General features: G+C 38.8%; 1 protein-coding gene across 3 annotated transcripts in view; it reads left to right on the top strand.

Annotated features, from left to right (window-relative positions):
- The window catches only part of PCDH15 (protocadherin related 15), a gene marked incomplete at both ends in the record, with an annotated part of 382,058 nt that overhangs the window by 110,303 nt on the left and 255,978 nt on the right, over nucleotides 1-15,777 (top strand). For all 3 annotated transcript variants that reach the window (XM_080620329.1, XM_080620327.1, XM_080620328.1), the window contains 2 exons: nucleotides 678-788; nucleotides 5,593-5,763. In XM_080620329.1, coding sequence (XP_080476455.1) covers nucleotides 678-788; nucleotides 5,593-5,763 — 282 coding nt within the window. The remainder of the gene's footprint in view (nucleotides 1-677; nucleotides 789-5,592; nucleotides 5,764-15,777) is intronic.

Below are 15,777 nucleotides of genomic sequence, written 5' to 3'. Positions count from 1 at the left end.
TCTTTCTTCCTCTCCACTCCCTATGGGATGGGGAGGAGAATCAAAAGAATGTAAACCCCACGGATTGAGATAAGAACAGTCCAACAACTGAAGTATAATACAAAACTGCTAGTACTACTAACAATAATGATACGGGAAATAACAAGGGGAGAGAACACAATTGCTCACCACCCACCGATACCCAACCCAACCCAAGCAGCAATCTGGGCCTTCCAGGTAACTCCCCTCAGTTTATATACTAGGCATCACCTACTGTGGTATGGAATACCCCTTGGCCTAGTTTGGGTCAGGGATGCTATCTTTGCTTCCTACCAGCTTCTTGTGCCCCTCCTCACTGGCAGAGCATGAGAAACTGAAAAGTCCTCGATCAGAGTAAGCACTGCTTAGCAACAACTGAAACATTGGTGTGTTATCAGCATTGTTCTCAGATCAAAGCCAAAACCCAGCACTGCACCAGCCACCAGGAAGGATTAAAAATAGCTGTTACAGCTGAACCCAGCACATGGGGTTCTTACGGAGCAAATCGGGGAAGGAGAAAGCATAAAAATCTAAAATCTCTAATCTGGAAAGCATATGCCATTTTGGTATTACATTCAGTCATCATCTTGTGGCCTACTGGAACATATTTTAAATTCAAAGTGTGTTTGATTTTACCATACTGTTTTAATTTTTTGCAGACTTCCAACAGGACCTTTGATATTCCTCTCACTTTGTCTGGAGCTGTAGTTCTACGAGAAAGACTAAATTATGAAGAAAAGACTCGTTACTTTGTCATTGTTCAAGCAAATGTAAGTATAGATCTCTTAATAGCCATTTATACTGCTGATTTAGGTAGAGTTTTAGTTTGCATATTTAGATTTATCTAAGGAAAGGGAAAGTCTCAATAAAATACCAGGTATGATAATACTCTTCTCTTGAAGATCTTATTTAACATTTACCTAGGTTGTAAGAAGCTTAAGCATTTTCTTACTAGTTAAAAGAAGCTTGCACAGTGTGTGTAACTAGACAGCCGTTTGGCACAAAGAGCAAGTTGCAAATTTGAAGTACAGCCCATGCAGAAAAGTGCATTCTAGTGTCACTAAGTGTTCATTTTCTGACAAATATAGCGATGCTAATTTGATCTTAAATGAGTTTAATGGATACAATTTAGTTATATCCTTGAGGTTTGAAATGCATTTTTCTATAAAGAGGTGATTTTAATTTTGAGTCATATTGCAAGCATATGTAGAGGGCTTTTTTTTTTTTTTTTTTTAGTGTCTGGCAGTGGATAAGGCATACTGAGAAGAAAACTGATGCTTAAACTACATAGAACTTATCTGTCATCAGAAAAGTTTCTTGGTGCCCTTGAGGGCAGTGAAGGCTTTTTTCCCTTTTTTGTCCTTCTGATAATAGCTGAAATGAAAACTTTTGCTCTGTTGTTTACCTCTGTTGTGATACCATTTCATTTGTGAGGAAAATGAGAATGCTCTGAAGCAACTTTAGATAGCTTGCTCCTGAATTCACGCGTTTATATTACTGTCATCTTTCTGACACAGAATTGTAGATAACATTTTACAATCTATTTTGCTAAATATTTTGTGGCATGTTCATTATTCCTCCCAACAGAAAAAGGCTCCGGGGGTGTCATAGTGCTTTTTGCACTTAGATAAGTCTAAAGATGCTTCCTGGCTGTTAGAACAAGTCATTTTTTCCTAGCTAACATAATTTTTTCTGATCTCTTGAACAGGAATACAGGAAGGCTCAGAACTGATTTGCCTTATTATTTTATCAATAATTTATTCTGCAGAGCACCACTGCACATTTACAGCTCTTTTCCTTTGATGTCAGAGCTCAGAGTGTCATGAGACACTGCACTCTCAGAAAAATAACAGTGCTAGTTGAGCAGGTCATGTTTTTCAAGAGCGAGATGTGGTGTGCAGCAGTGTGAACAACTCATGAAGAGGGAAGCCTGTCACCCTGCAGAAACTACTGGGGAAGGCACAGCTTCAAGTGCATGGTGGCAGTATTACAAAGCAATCTCATTAATTGGTTCATTCCTTTCAATATGTGTCCTTTCACAGTAAATTGTCACGTTTGTGGTGGTGGTTTTGGGGCTCGACTTGTGCTGATAGCTTCTCTATCATGTTTATACATAATGGGGAAGTTTGCACGATAGAAATGTCTTGCGAGGATATGTGTTTTCTCAAATATACCCAAATGGGAACTGAGCTTACTGAAATTTAGAGCACTAATAGAAGACAAACTAGATCTCAAAGAAAGACTCTAATTAAGCTTTATAACCGAGCATTTTTAAGAATTTTCCCTATGCAACCTTTTTTTTTTTTTTTCTGTTTTTATTTTACAAAATATTGTTGGCAACATTTAATCATTTAAATCTATTGCATGTGCTATGCAATCGTATTTCTATTCTACTGATTACATTAGCAGTGATCATTTATTGTTCTTGCATCCTAAAGGTACTACATGAAATTAATTACTTTGCATAGAATCATAGAATTGTTAGGGTTGGAAAGGACCTTAAGATCATCTAGTTCCAACCTCCATGCCATATGCAGAGACACCTCACACTAAACCATGTTGCCCAAGGCTCTGTCCAACCTGGCCTTGAACACCGCCAGGGATGGAGCATTCACAACTTCCCTGGGCAACCCATTCCAGTGCCTCACCACCCTCTCAGTAAAGAATTTCTTCCTTATATCCAATCTAAACTTCCCTTGTTTAAGTTTTAACCTGTTACCCCTTGCCCTATCACTACAGTCCCTGATGAAGAGTCCGTCCCCAGCATCCTTGTAGGATCCCTTCAGATACTGGAAGGCTGCTATGAGGTCTCCACGCAGCCTTCTCTTCTCCAGGCTGAACAGCCCCAACTTTCTCAGCCTGTCTTCATACGGGAGGTGCTCCAGTCCCCTGATCATCCTCGTGGCCCTCCTCTGGACTTGTTCCAACAGTTCCATGTCCTTTTTATGTTGAGGACACCAGAACTGCACACAATACTCCAAGTGAGGTCTCACGAGAGCAGAGTAGAGGGGCAGGATCACCTCCTTCAACCTGCTGGTCATGCTCCTTTTGATGCAGCCCAGGACATGGATGGCTTTCTGGGCTGTGAGCGCATACTGTCGGCTCATGTTCATTTTCTCATCAACCAACACCCCCAAGTCCTTCTCTGCGGAGCTGCTCTGAATCTCTTCTCTGCCCAACCTGTAGCTGTGCCTGGGATTGCTCCAACCCAGGTGTACTTGGCATGGTTAAACTTCATAACATTGAAATCAGCCCACCTTACAAGCCTGTCAGAGTCCCTCTGGATGGCATCCCTTCCCTCCAGCATATCAACCGAACCACACAGCTTGGTGTCATCGGCAAACTTGCTGAGGGCGCACTCAATCCCACTGTCCATGTCACTGACAAAGATGTTGAACAAGACCGGTCCCAACACCGATCCCTGAGGGACACCACTCATTACTGGTCTCCAGCCGGACATTGAGCCATTGACCACAACTCTTGGCGTGTGGCCATCCAGCCAGTTCTTTATCCACTGAGTGGCCCACTCATCAAGTTGATGTCTCTCCAATTTAGAGACAAGGATGTCATGTGGGACAGTGTCGAACGCTTTGCACAAGTCCAGATAGATGACGTTAGCTGCTCTACCCCTGTCCATCAGTTCCGTAGCCCCATCCTAGAAGGCCACCAAATTGGTCAGGCAGGATTTCCCCTTAGTGAAGCCATGCTGGCTGTCACCAAGCACTTTGTTGTTTTTTATGAGCCGGAGAATCTGCTCCAAGATTTTGCCAGGCACAGAGGTGAGACTGTATCTTCTTTGTACCAGTATTTCTGAAAGACACATTACAGGAATGTGAAAAAGTTCAGTTGATGATGAAGGCTTCTCCCTGTAGGTGGTATTATTTTTCATAATTGAACATGAAGAAAGCTGAATTGAGATATTCCCATATTTAGAAACTGTAAGTGTGAAGCTGTTTCAAGAACTGAGTGGACTGCAAAATAGGAAAAAAATATGTGTCTGATCTGATTTAGAGAAATGACCTATTCCTCTGACTCAGATGACAATATTAAAAAGCATAAATACTTTGAAAAAGGTGTTTGTTTGTTGTTTGTTTTTTTTTTTTAAGAAAAGTTATCACAACAGTTCCTCTGTGGAAGTGGAAATATTTTGAACTGTTTTTAAGAAACCATTGGGTAGTCATGCTGTTTTTTCACTGTGATAACAGAAGAAAGAAAAGGTGATCTGTTTCTAGTGTGTACATTGTTCAGTGTATAAAATGAGGTAGCTCGTACAATTCAGAAAAGTGAAGCTTTATTCTGTACCATCTGTAAAGAAAAAAAGAGACAGTAAGGAGGTTGTAATACTCAATGGTGTCCTGTGTACCCAGAGATTTTACAACAAGCCGACAAAAAATAACAAAAAGAAACCAGACAAACCACGATACATAGAAAAGAACCTATCATGAAGGATGAAGACTTTTTGGATGCAGCATTGTGGCTGCTTTATTGTGGACAGAAGTGTTCTTCAGCCTTTTAAAAAATGAACAGTACAACTCATTCTCTAGACTAATCAAATGTCCTCTTGGAGTACAGATCTTAGATCAACCTTATTGCTGTGTCCTGGCTGTTTGTTTGTTTTTTTTTTTTTTGAGGGGGAAAAGGGAGGTGATAAATCTTTCTTAAATTGTGGTGTGCAGAGGTGGATTGAGCATTACAGTTTGGGACCACTCCAGTGCCAATTAGAAAAGAAGTAGTTACTGATTATGCTTTTCATTTCTGTAAGTTAAGACATTAAGTCAAGGACTTTTCAGCTTCTTCTACTGCCCTGTCAGTTAGGAGGCTGGGGGCTGCACAAAAAACTGGGATGGGACACAGCCAGGACAACTGACCCAAACTGGCTGAAGGGATATTTCGTACCATATGATGTCATGCTGAACAATAAAACTAGGGGGAGTTTGCCAGGGGAGCAGCAGCCTGCTGCTCAGGGACTGGCTGGGCTTTGGTGAGTGTGTGGTGAGCAATTGCGTTGTACATCCCTTGTTTTATATATTTTTTAGTCCATACTATTTTCCCTTTATTTTCTGTTCTATTATACTGTCTTTATCTCAACACATGATTTTTACCTTTTTTCTAGTTCTCTCCCTCATCCTACTAGGTGTGGGGGGCGTGTGTGTATGTGAGCAAAGAGCTGTGTGATGTATAGCTGCCTCCCAGGTTGAACCACAACAAATTCAGATTACAAGTAAAGCATGAGGGACTTTTTATCTTAAACAGATATTTTTATAGAATTTTTATAGAATTAACAAGACATGTGTCTTCATTTCACACATTTTCTGAGAATTAATTTATCAAAATTGTATTTTTTTCTGAGTGATAGATGTCTCAGAATATTTCTTAATTCAAGAGATAAACTTTTACCCCAATTTTATTTCTGAGCATTTAAGGCCATAGCTCTGAGGCTGAAGTTTTTATAATTTGCCATTTCCTAGAATGTGGATAACTATGATGCTTATATGTTCCACCCTTAACTTTAAACTTTTTTGTAGATTCTCCGATTTAGAAAGTCTCACCAAATGTAACTCATTTGCTCCATAGGACCGAGCACAAAATCTTCATGAGAGAAGGACAAGTACAACCACCCTGACAGTAGATGTGCTTGATGGGGATGACTTGGGCCCAATGTTTCTTCCTTGTGTCTTGGTGAACAATACTCGTGACTGTAGACCTCTCACCTATCAAGCAAGCTTGCCAGAACTGACTAATCCTGTAAGTCCTCTTGACTTTTTGCAAGTTTTATATGTTTGTTTTGCAAGCAACTTTTTTTTTTTTTTTTTCCTCTGGATGCAGTTGAGAACTGTAACTAGAAAGGTCGTGTATTTTTTATGCCATGTTTTATATGCTGAATAAAAGAAAACCAAGATACATGTTGGAATTGGTGTTGAAATTCTAGCTTTGGTAAAATGGCAAACTACTTGTCCACTACAATGGCTGAGTCTGATTGTAATTTGATAACTTTGGAATTGCTTTTCCTGATCAGACCATGTTTTGATCTCAAAATATCCTGAAGAACCCTTTTTGAGAAAGGACTTGACATGTTATTCCATTCAGGATTGTATAGACCTGAGGAGAACAGGGGTTTTTTTGGAAGAGGAAGCGTTAGTTACTACTCCCTGAAAAAATTATTTGTTACTATTATTGCATTTCAGTCAAGAGGAACTAAAAAGCAATGTCGGTTTATCCCATGCAGATGCTTGCACTAAGATGTTGGTTAACTCATCAGTTACGATAGGGACAAAGATCAGTATAAGGCTCATTTCATGCTGAAACATACACAGTGACTCACAAAAGAAGGAGGTGAGAGCTTTACCATTTCTTGGAGCAAAATGGTGTCAGTTCCTCTTCCTTACAGGAGGGCTGCTACTTGGTATAATGGGGAGGTGCATCTCTGTGGTGGGTGAAACCGAAATATTAATTTCTTAATTGATATTGATATATGACTTTATATATCAGTATATATTTGAGAATATAAAAAGGAAGAACCAATTGAATCACTTGCTATTACCACAGCTGGTTAGCATTAAGAGAATATTAAGATAAGGTTAAGCATTGACATTAAGATCATGACTTCTGTTGTTTATTGCCAGACATGTTCTCTGCCCTGCTTCCTCTGACCAGGAGATGGGGGAGGTTGAGGCTCTGTGTTCTGAGAGAGAACTGTTAAGTTCTCTGCCTTATTTGTCTTGCCATCCTGCGCCTTGCAGTATTTTCCCACCCCACACATTGTGTTGTCCTTTGTTGCTCGGTGATGCTGCTGCAAATATGCTTGAGCTGGGTCAGCAAGCACTGCCATCACCCTGCTTGGTTGACTCAGATGATGCTTTTAGTGAGTTTCAAAATCTCTCACAGTGCTTTATCCATTTTAGGTGTAGTGGAAATTGTTTCTAATATACATCAGTTGATTGATTCGTCCTGCACAGGTCTGGTTTAATAACCAGTGAAATCTCAAAGGGGTGAGACAGGCCTTAGTGTAATTAAGATAAGTGTATTGTATGTATTCTGGATAAGGGAGAGCTAGAACAAATTTTAGGGAGGTGGTGTAAGTCCATCTGAACCCCTTGGCAAACTTCTGGCAGAAGATTGGGTCTTACGTATACCTTCAAAGGAAATTCTCTCTGCTGGAGAATGCAGCCTGATGTTTGCAGTTGTGGCAAGACTGGAGACTTGATATTCAGCCTGTAAGAGAAGCAAATTGGTTGTGAAAGGGAAGGGAAAAGATGTTCCATATTTAACCTTGCCATATTGATTTACGCTTTTTTTTAAATTATTTTCCCCTCTTCCCCTTCCTTCTACACCTTGATACTTGATAACCCTTTGTAACTCTGTTGTCTGTTTTGGACTTCAAATAAATCCTTTTACTTAAAATTCTACATTAATTTTGTTTGGGCCTAGTGTCATTTGAAGAAGACTGGGCAACCACAAGTTACTTTCCAGCTGAGTGTGCAACATTGTTTGGGTTACTAGGGCACACAAACTATGCAGGGTAATAGAGCATGACCCCATTTTATCTGCACAGATCTGATACAGTTCCCAGTACACAGGCAGGTGACCCACAAATTATTAATAACCAGTCTTTCAACATTACCTTGTTTTTTATTTGGTTATCTTAAGATATAATGAAAATAATTCAATTTTCCTGCTAGAGCTCTCAAAGATTAAAAGAAGCCAGCTCTCTCTCCATTCCTGCCTTAGTTCAGCTGCACTGAAAGAGAAAGCAGTGTCTGCCTAAGAAAGTGTCTAGGGTGGGAAAAATCTAACTGTGATTTAGGGTCTGAGTTGCAAAATGTATTCATTTAACTTCATAATCTACAATCTGTTCAGGTGTCAGGGGGTTTTGTTTGCTTTTTGTCTGTTTTGCATCAAACTGCACCTTAAGAAATCTGATCTATGAAATGAGAAACTGGTTCTGTTGATAAACTACCAGCTATTTGGTGTTTATCTGTTCGTAGCACTGTAGCAGTTTTGATAAAGGTTAGTGGAAGAAGGATGTTTGAACTCAAAGTTTTACCTTGGTATCTCAAATATTTACTTAACTTCTAAATGGTAGTTCCTTTGGAAGATATGGATGGTGCCTAAAAAAATTGAGCTAGTAAATTTATGTATTACATTTCTTTCTGCAAACAGCACTGTGATAAGGTGCAGAGAAGCCTGAGCTGTCTGGAATAGCCAGGGCCTAGCAGTGGACTCATGTAATGTGCTAATCTGTCAAAGCAGCCTGGGCAGAGAACCTCACTCAGAGATAGGTTGAAGACATCTGCATGATGTGAAACCATTGAATTGCACCACATAGACAAGACCCATCTGAGTCTGTAAAGCTGTAAGACTTAAAGTACAATGTCAAATTATATAGAAGCTCATAGTAACCGATATATTCCTCAGAATGATTTATCTGAAGTTACTTGAAACTAGTTAGTTGGGTCTTTTTTAAAGATCAAAATTTACTGCGCTGTAGGTATTGAACCTCCAGTGTGTGTGTAGCAAGTAGAACGGAATGCTCTTGGCTGGTTTTGATGGGTTTCTTTGATTTTGTTGGTTTTTGGTTTTATTTTTTTTTTCATTTTTTGTTTGTTTGTTTTGGGTTTTATTGTTTTGTTTTTGTTGTTGTTGTTGGGGTTTTTTGTTTGTTTTTGTTTTCTGTTTTGTTTTTGGTTTTTTTTTAATGGTAGCCACTCTAGGTTAAGGTGCTGTTTTTAGGCCAACATTTTTTTTTATTTGCTTTTTCAGTTTTCAATGAACATGAGAAAGAATATTAATGAATATAGGACAAAGTTGAAGTATTAGTTATTTGGAAGCAGTGGCTTGAAGAAGAAGTTATTTTACAGGGCAAAATGTATACTCTGCTGACCCTTAAAGCAAAGCATTTAATGTAACTGGCAAGTATAATATTTTTGCTTCGTCTTGCACAATTAGCTGGCCATGAATTTACTAAGGTAAAAATCATATTTCTTTTCCAAACTTCTTTCACTTAAATGCACTAAGGCAGTTGAATACATTAGGAATGAAGAATCTGTATGGCATGTTTTGTTTATGGTCTTTGAAGGGCGGAGATTGAAGAGGCCAGTGAAATTAATGGATCTCTTTGTTACCAGAGAAGCAATTTGTTTTCCTGAAGAACAACACCAAGGTTTATACTATGCCTTCTGAGAGTTGTTCTGACTCATGGCAGTATTAATAATATTAAATCATCTCCAGCCTGGGCAAAGTGTTGTATAATTACAGTTTATACACTTGTAAAAACCTGTTTTGCATTTCTGCCATTCACACAAACAGAGTAAATTCCCCCAAAACTGCAGATCTTCCAAGCAGAGCTGAAGGTTATCTGATAGTCCTCTCTGGGTGTGCACATAGAACGAAATGATGTGATAGTACCTTCTCATTTAGCTGGGTGCTGCCTGCAGCCAACTGGGCTTTGCCCCAAGATGTGATGTTCTTCATTGGCAATTGCCTGGTTTCGCGAGTGTCACTTTTGCAGTGTCACCAATGAGCTACAGTAATTAATTGCTATGATGGCATTATTAGTTCTAGGAGCACAGCTAAGATCACAGAAACATCAGTGTCTCTGATATCAAATGCTTGTGAGGTGCTCTTGCAACTTAGTAGAAGACACAGAAAATCTTAGTTCAGAGTAAACAAACTTTGGGTGTTTTTGTAGCACATTAGCTCTTCTGAATGCTTAATCCTGTGTGTCCTGGGACTCAGCAGTGGCAGTCATTTTTCTCCTTCTTAGTAGCTGGTGCTACAACTTAGTAGCTGGTGGGAACACCGCTGAAAACACCAACACTTTTCAGTTGTTGCTCAGTAATGTTTATTCTGACCAAGGACTTTTCTGAGTCTCGTGCTCTACCAGGGAGGAGGGGAAGGCGGGAAGAAGCAGAGACAGGACACCTGACCCAAACTAACCAAAGAGGTATTCCATGCCACAGCACGTCATGCCCGGTATATAAACTGGGGACAGTTGCCCAGAAGGGCTAGATCACTTCTTGGGTCGGGCTGGGTATTGGTCGGCGGGTGGTGAGCGGTTGTATTCTCTTCCCTTGTTATTTCTCTTATCATTATTATTATTGGTGGTAGCAGTAGTGATTTGTGTCATACCTTAGTTATTAAACTGTTCTTATCTCAACCCATGGGAGTTGCATTCTTTTGATTCTCCTCCCCATCCCCCTGGGAGCGGGGGGAGGAAGCGGGGAGAGTCAGCAAGCAGCTGCGTGGTTCTGGGTTGCTGGCTGGGCTTAAACCACGTCACTGTGGTAGGTGAGTGGCTCTACTGAAGCCAAGACAAAGCAAAGTTAACAGTTTGTAATCCACACCTTAGGTTATATATTGCTTCTCTTGGCAGTAATTTACTTGTGAAGTGCTACCCTTTGAGTCTGATTCAGTGACTATGACAGTGATAGAGTAAGTTGCTTTTCAAGTTCCCAGACCAAGAGGGAAAGAAATAAATCTACTGAGTTTTGAGTCCTCTAATAATCATTGCAAAATTTATCTGCAAAAAGACACCAAAGCCCACTATAAGACAGAATTCAAAGTCATTGTTTGAAGTTCTGTCTCATACTACACATGCAAATCTTTTGACTTTATTTCCTTTAGAGGAATACAAAATACAGCTTCAGTGATGCCTCAGAACGAGCTAGCATAAACCTTTCAAAATTTAAGTTTCACAAGCCAAATATATTTCCTTATAATAAAAGGAAAAATGGTATCTTTGGTGGATGAAAGGATGCATGTAAGAACTTCTTGTGTCTGCTAATTGGTGCACATAGTGCAGCGTGTTTCCTAGTTGTTACCATCCTTTCTGTCTGGTAATTCACTTAGTGTTAGATGAATTTCAGTTTCCAAGAATACCTGTGTTGTATGCTGGTTGATTTGGGGTTTTTGTTGGTTTTGTTGTTACATGGTTTTCTATTTTCCTTAGTGTTTCTGTGTCTGATCAAATCTAGCAAGTAATTTTTTTTTTCAATTGTTTCAGAAAGACTTCAATAAATTAGCATTTTTTATTGGGATGTGCAAGCCATCAAATAGAGTTAAAAAAATATAACCTCATGAATGTCTCATAAAATTGAAAGATAATTTCTGGTCACTCTTTCCCCTTCAGTCTTTTCCTGTCATGCTCACTTTTTGAAAGTATTGTCCATTTCTATACTCCATTTTTTTCCATCATCAGTCAAAGAAGAGAAGCCAATTAGCAGTAAAAGTTTGTTTAATCAATTGCTGGACTAGTTTTGCAACAAACTTTTCATTAACAGGTTCCATAGGGTAATTATCAGTCCACATGAACACTAATATACTCCATGACACCAATGAGGCTTTCTTTGTCCTAATTCAGGATTCAACACTTCAAATACCTAGCTGCATTATAAGACATTGCTTATTAATTCACCACTGATGTATCTTTCTACATGGAAAATATTTATTTTTGTGCTAATTATCCTCAGTATCCTTAGAAGTTGTGTCAGCAAGAGCCTTACTAAGTCAGTGGCTCAGCTGTCCTCTTGAGCAGAGACTCAAGGAGATGGATCTGAGCAAAAGACTACAGATAAAAAGATTTAAAAAAAAATAAATTAAAACGTCTGAAGAACAGTGTGGTTGAGGGAGTTAAAAAAGACATAAAAGACACTGAAGAGCAGGGAGCACCCTACAAGCTCTCAAGCTTGGATTAGCAAGAAAGACCTCTTTAGTTAGATTAGTTTTGCTTCAGGGAAAGAAAACTGAACTTTTAAGAGGTGGAACTGTAATCCTGCAGGGTAAAAGCCCTACCTGAGCAGTGGGGGAGAGAGTCCTCCGTGAAGAGCACCGCACACATCCTGTAGCATGGTTTTGAAACTGTGGAAACTGCAGACTTTTGATGGTAAGATGGTACGGTGGAATGAAGGGTGTTGCTCTACTGTCACAGAAATCAAGAATTACAGTATTTTTTAATTGCAAAGTTTAGATCATTCTATTTTTAATACTGAGCACAGTCTTTTCTGACCACTTAACTTTTTTTAACCTTTTTCTTTTTTTTTTTTTTCCCCTAACATTGTGGAAGGTTTTGAATACTTCATGCAGGGGACAAAAAGAGTTTATTGATTTTCATATATGAAAAGCATTATAAACCACCATGATATTAAGAATTGTGGCATAGATAGCCACAATATGTGGCTTAGATAGCCACAATAGATAGGAGTTGTTAGAGGTCTCTGGAGACCCTGCATAGGGAGGTGATGAAAGGCTTCTTTTGGAGAAGACTCCACGTGGGCAATAGAGATGAAGATGACCAGACCACGAGCTGTGCATGTAGAGCCATTCCACAGTTTGGGAAGGGAAAGGCCCATCCTGCTTATGAAGCAGCATCAGTTTCTTCTGGGCTTGGACCACAGTATTCTCCAGCATCCTTTCCAGCTCTCCAACAGTCGGCTCCCGGTCTTCCAGCCCCAAGATCAGGATGCGGTCAGCCTGCCAGATGCAGCGCTGGGTCCAGGATGTGAGAGTGCTGTCTGTGTGGTAGAGCACAAGGCAGTGGATGTCCTTCTGTTGTCCCAACCAGCTGTTTAGTCTGTATTCATGGATACTGTCCCGTGCAGCAGCACCAAGTCACTGTAAATGCATCAAAGCCTCAGGGTATCTTGTCAGAAGTGCATCTTACTCGTAATCCAGAATTGCTTGTAGAGTTCCCAGTTAGTGATGAAAATGTGTTTTGTATCAGATTGATAATGTCAAAAATTATAGGAGATTTTTAAAACTCACATTTTATCTTTTCATTTCTTGCTGAAACTCTAATGGCAATCACAATAGATTTTCTCCAAGCTATTTCCCATTCCCCTGCAGCATTCTAGCTCAGCATCAAAGTGATGTCCTGTAACTGGCTGCAGTAAAATAACTTTCATACCACGTTCTCTGGTGTATTGCTGTTTAACAGTTCTTTGCATTTATTGTTTTGGATATTGGGGACTGACCCTTTATGATACCTTTTGGGCACCATCACCTGTTGCAGAAGGGAGACTGTGAGATGTAGAGTAAATGGGTTATTCTCTCTGTGTGAGAAATGGAAATGCTGTAGGAGGGAACCAGCAGCACAGGAAACACTAGTTTTATTGTGATGGAGAATTAAAAAGGAATTTGGTGGAGGACTGAAATAGTTTGATCAGTGGGTGGGGCTGGTGTTGGAAACACAAGATACTTCATTAGTGACTAGGTTTTATCAGCTCTATACAAGTCAGTTCTGTGCTTATTTATAGCTAATCAACATTGCAGAGAATGTGCTGGTTTTTCATTACCTGTGGGCTTGAGGGTTACAAGCACTAAACAATTCTTTCTGACACAATTTCATTGTGCCTCCGTGCTATCTGACAGTACAGATCCCAATTCCTTCCAAACATAAATCCTTGTGGAAATTTTCTCATAGATAAATGTTAATATAAAACTTGCTGCAAAACAAGTAAAATCTGAAACTTCTGGAAACAGCATCTCCCCATCTTAGCCAAAACAGCACGTATTAGTCAAGGATAGTAATCAAAATGTTCTGGGATTTTTTTTTTTTTTTTTTTTTTTTTTTTTTTTGTGGTTTTTATGTCTGTTGTGGGAAATACATATCCACAAAAGACACTTTATCCAAGCATCTACCATGCAAGCTAAAACCAAATAACCTTTCCTGAGGTTTGAAAGAAACTTGCTAAGTGTCCATACAGATGCTTTTACAGATGCTAAGTAAGATTTTTGTGGCATTTTTGTGATTAAATCAACTTCAATGAAACCTTCCAACATATAAGGAAGCTGCCTCTTTCACCTGTGGGAAGAGCAAAATCTCATAGAATAGCAGAAATACTTACCTCTGATGAAAGTGGTTTCTTTCTTGCTTTTTCTTGTAAGCATGACTGATAAATCAAATGTGCATGGGTGTGAATTAACCACTACTAACAGTTAGATATGATACATTTAAAACTGAAGATATTCATGCACAATTTAGGAAGTTGTTAGTTTCTGAAACAGTTGTATCTCAATATGTCCTTTCTTTGCTTTATTTTTATTAAGATTTGGAATTTTCTACTGGAGCCTTTGGTTACTCTGTCTAGTATAGTCTTATGAGTGCTTTCTGTGATTTAGTTGCATCAAACATCAGGAAATTATTTGAGATTTAATTTGTTTCTAATTATTCCTTTCTCAGCAAAATAGGTGCTGTCCAATTTTGGAGACTGATGCTAAATGCTCTTGTAGGGAATGGTATTTATGCTTCATCCTGGAATTAGACCATAATTGAGCACAATTATGTCTGCTGGCATAATTGAATGCTTAAAGTGTGGCTTGGGTTTGTGGCTTCCTGAGAAAACAGAGCTTTCATCATTAGGAGAACTATATGCTTCTCTTTATACAAATATTTTCAGTAGGGAAAGAAGTGACTTTGTATTTTAACTAGGCAGAGTCTAGCTCTGCAATGGTACCTGACATTGAGACTCGTGTTGAAATTCGAGGTATGCTGGCACACTCTAGGAAAGTAGGCTCGCTGTTTATAGAGACACTTCTTGATGCCTAACCCAGTACACTTGTTCTGTGTCTTTCTCTTGTGTAGAAGTTTTTGTTCTCTCCCACCCCCCATCTGTTTCTTTATCCCTTCCTGTATAAGAAACTGATCTTAGTGTTGATTTCAGATATGTGTTTCTCAGGAATAAATGCAAGGGAATGCAACAAATTTCTTATTAACCATGCTGTGTTTATCTTTGACTTTAACTACATTTCTGTTGCCTGAGGATCCCTCTTACCTTTACCAATGATAAACCCATGTATTCTTTCTGTCGCGTGGTTTCAGGGCTTAAATATGCTTTGGTTTTAAATAAATGTTCAGTTGAGAAGATCAACAGCTATTATTTCAGAGTTTCTATACTGTCAGTAAATAAATGATTAAGGGTAAAAGCTTTTATTTTGTTTATCATTTCTGTAACCATTCTCTAATGAATGTAGTAGCTCCAGAACACAGAAAATCAGGCGTCTCATACATTGTAGTCTAGGCTGTTAACTTTTTTGGTTTTAAGTGTAAACATATGTTGTCCAGCTTTCTGTGTGAACTCATATTTAATGCCATAATTAATTTGCCTTTTCTTTACAAATACTACTGTATCTGAGAAAATGTTAAACAAAATAGCACTAGCAAACTGTTATTTGCTACTAAAAGCTTTATGTATTTTTTTATCTGTGTATTTTGTCTTAAAATATTTATTTTAAAAAGCCTAGCAATTGGGTTTAATTTAACTAAATCTTTGGTGAAAGATAGCGTGTGGTGTCAACTGTTGGGCTGTAAGATGAATGAGTTCCTGTGCATTTACTAGCCATAAACTATTTGGTAGACAGGGCAATGGTGTCATTTCAGCCATACTACAAGAACTAATCAGAGAAGTGCTTTAAAAATCATGGCTGTATCTCTACATTCTTGGGTTGTCTCTTGTTCAGTAAAGTAGAAGTGAGTCTCTCTAATGTCTGAGACTTTGAATACTCCTTTTGCCACTGGCCGAAAGATGAGCAAATTGACCCATTTTCAGGTATTAATTTTTCATTAGCAATTTAGGTAAAACCTGAAACTCAGACTAGGAAAGGGAAAATGAAGATTGATTTTCATGATATGTATGCAGTTGTTTCAGTGTATTTTCTATTTAAAAAGGAGAATTGTTATGGCCAAGTTATTTGCAGTATAGCTGAGAAGCAGACAGCAATTTTTCTAATTAAATTTAAGCATAGATGCATGATGAACTTATAGAC

This window comes from Psittacula echo (assembly GCF_963264785.1).
Source record: "Psittacula echo genome assembly, chromosome: 6".
Lineage (NCBI taxonomy): Eukaryota > Metazoa > Chordata > Aves > Psittaciformes > Psittacidae > Psittacula > Psittacula echo.
The sequence above is the reverse complement of the archived record's forward strand: the minus strand, read 5'-3'. Positions and strand labels throughout refer to the sequence as shown.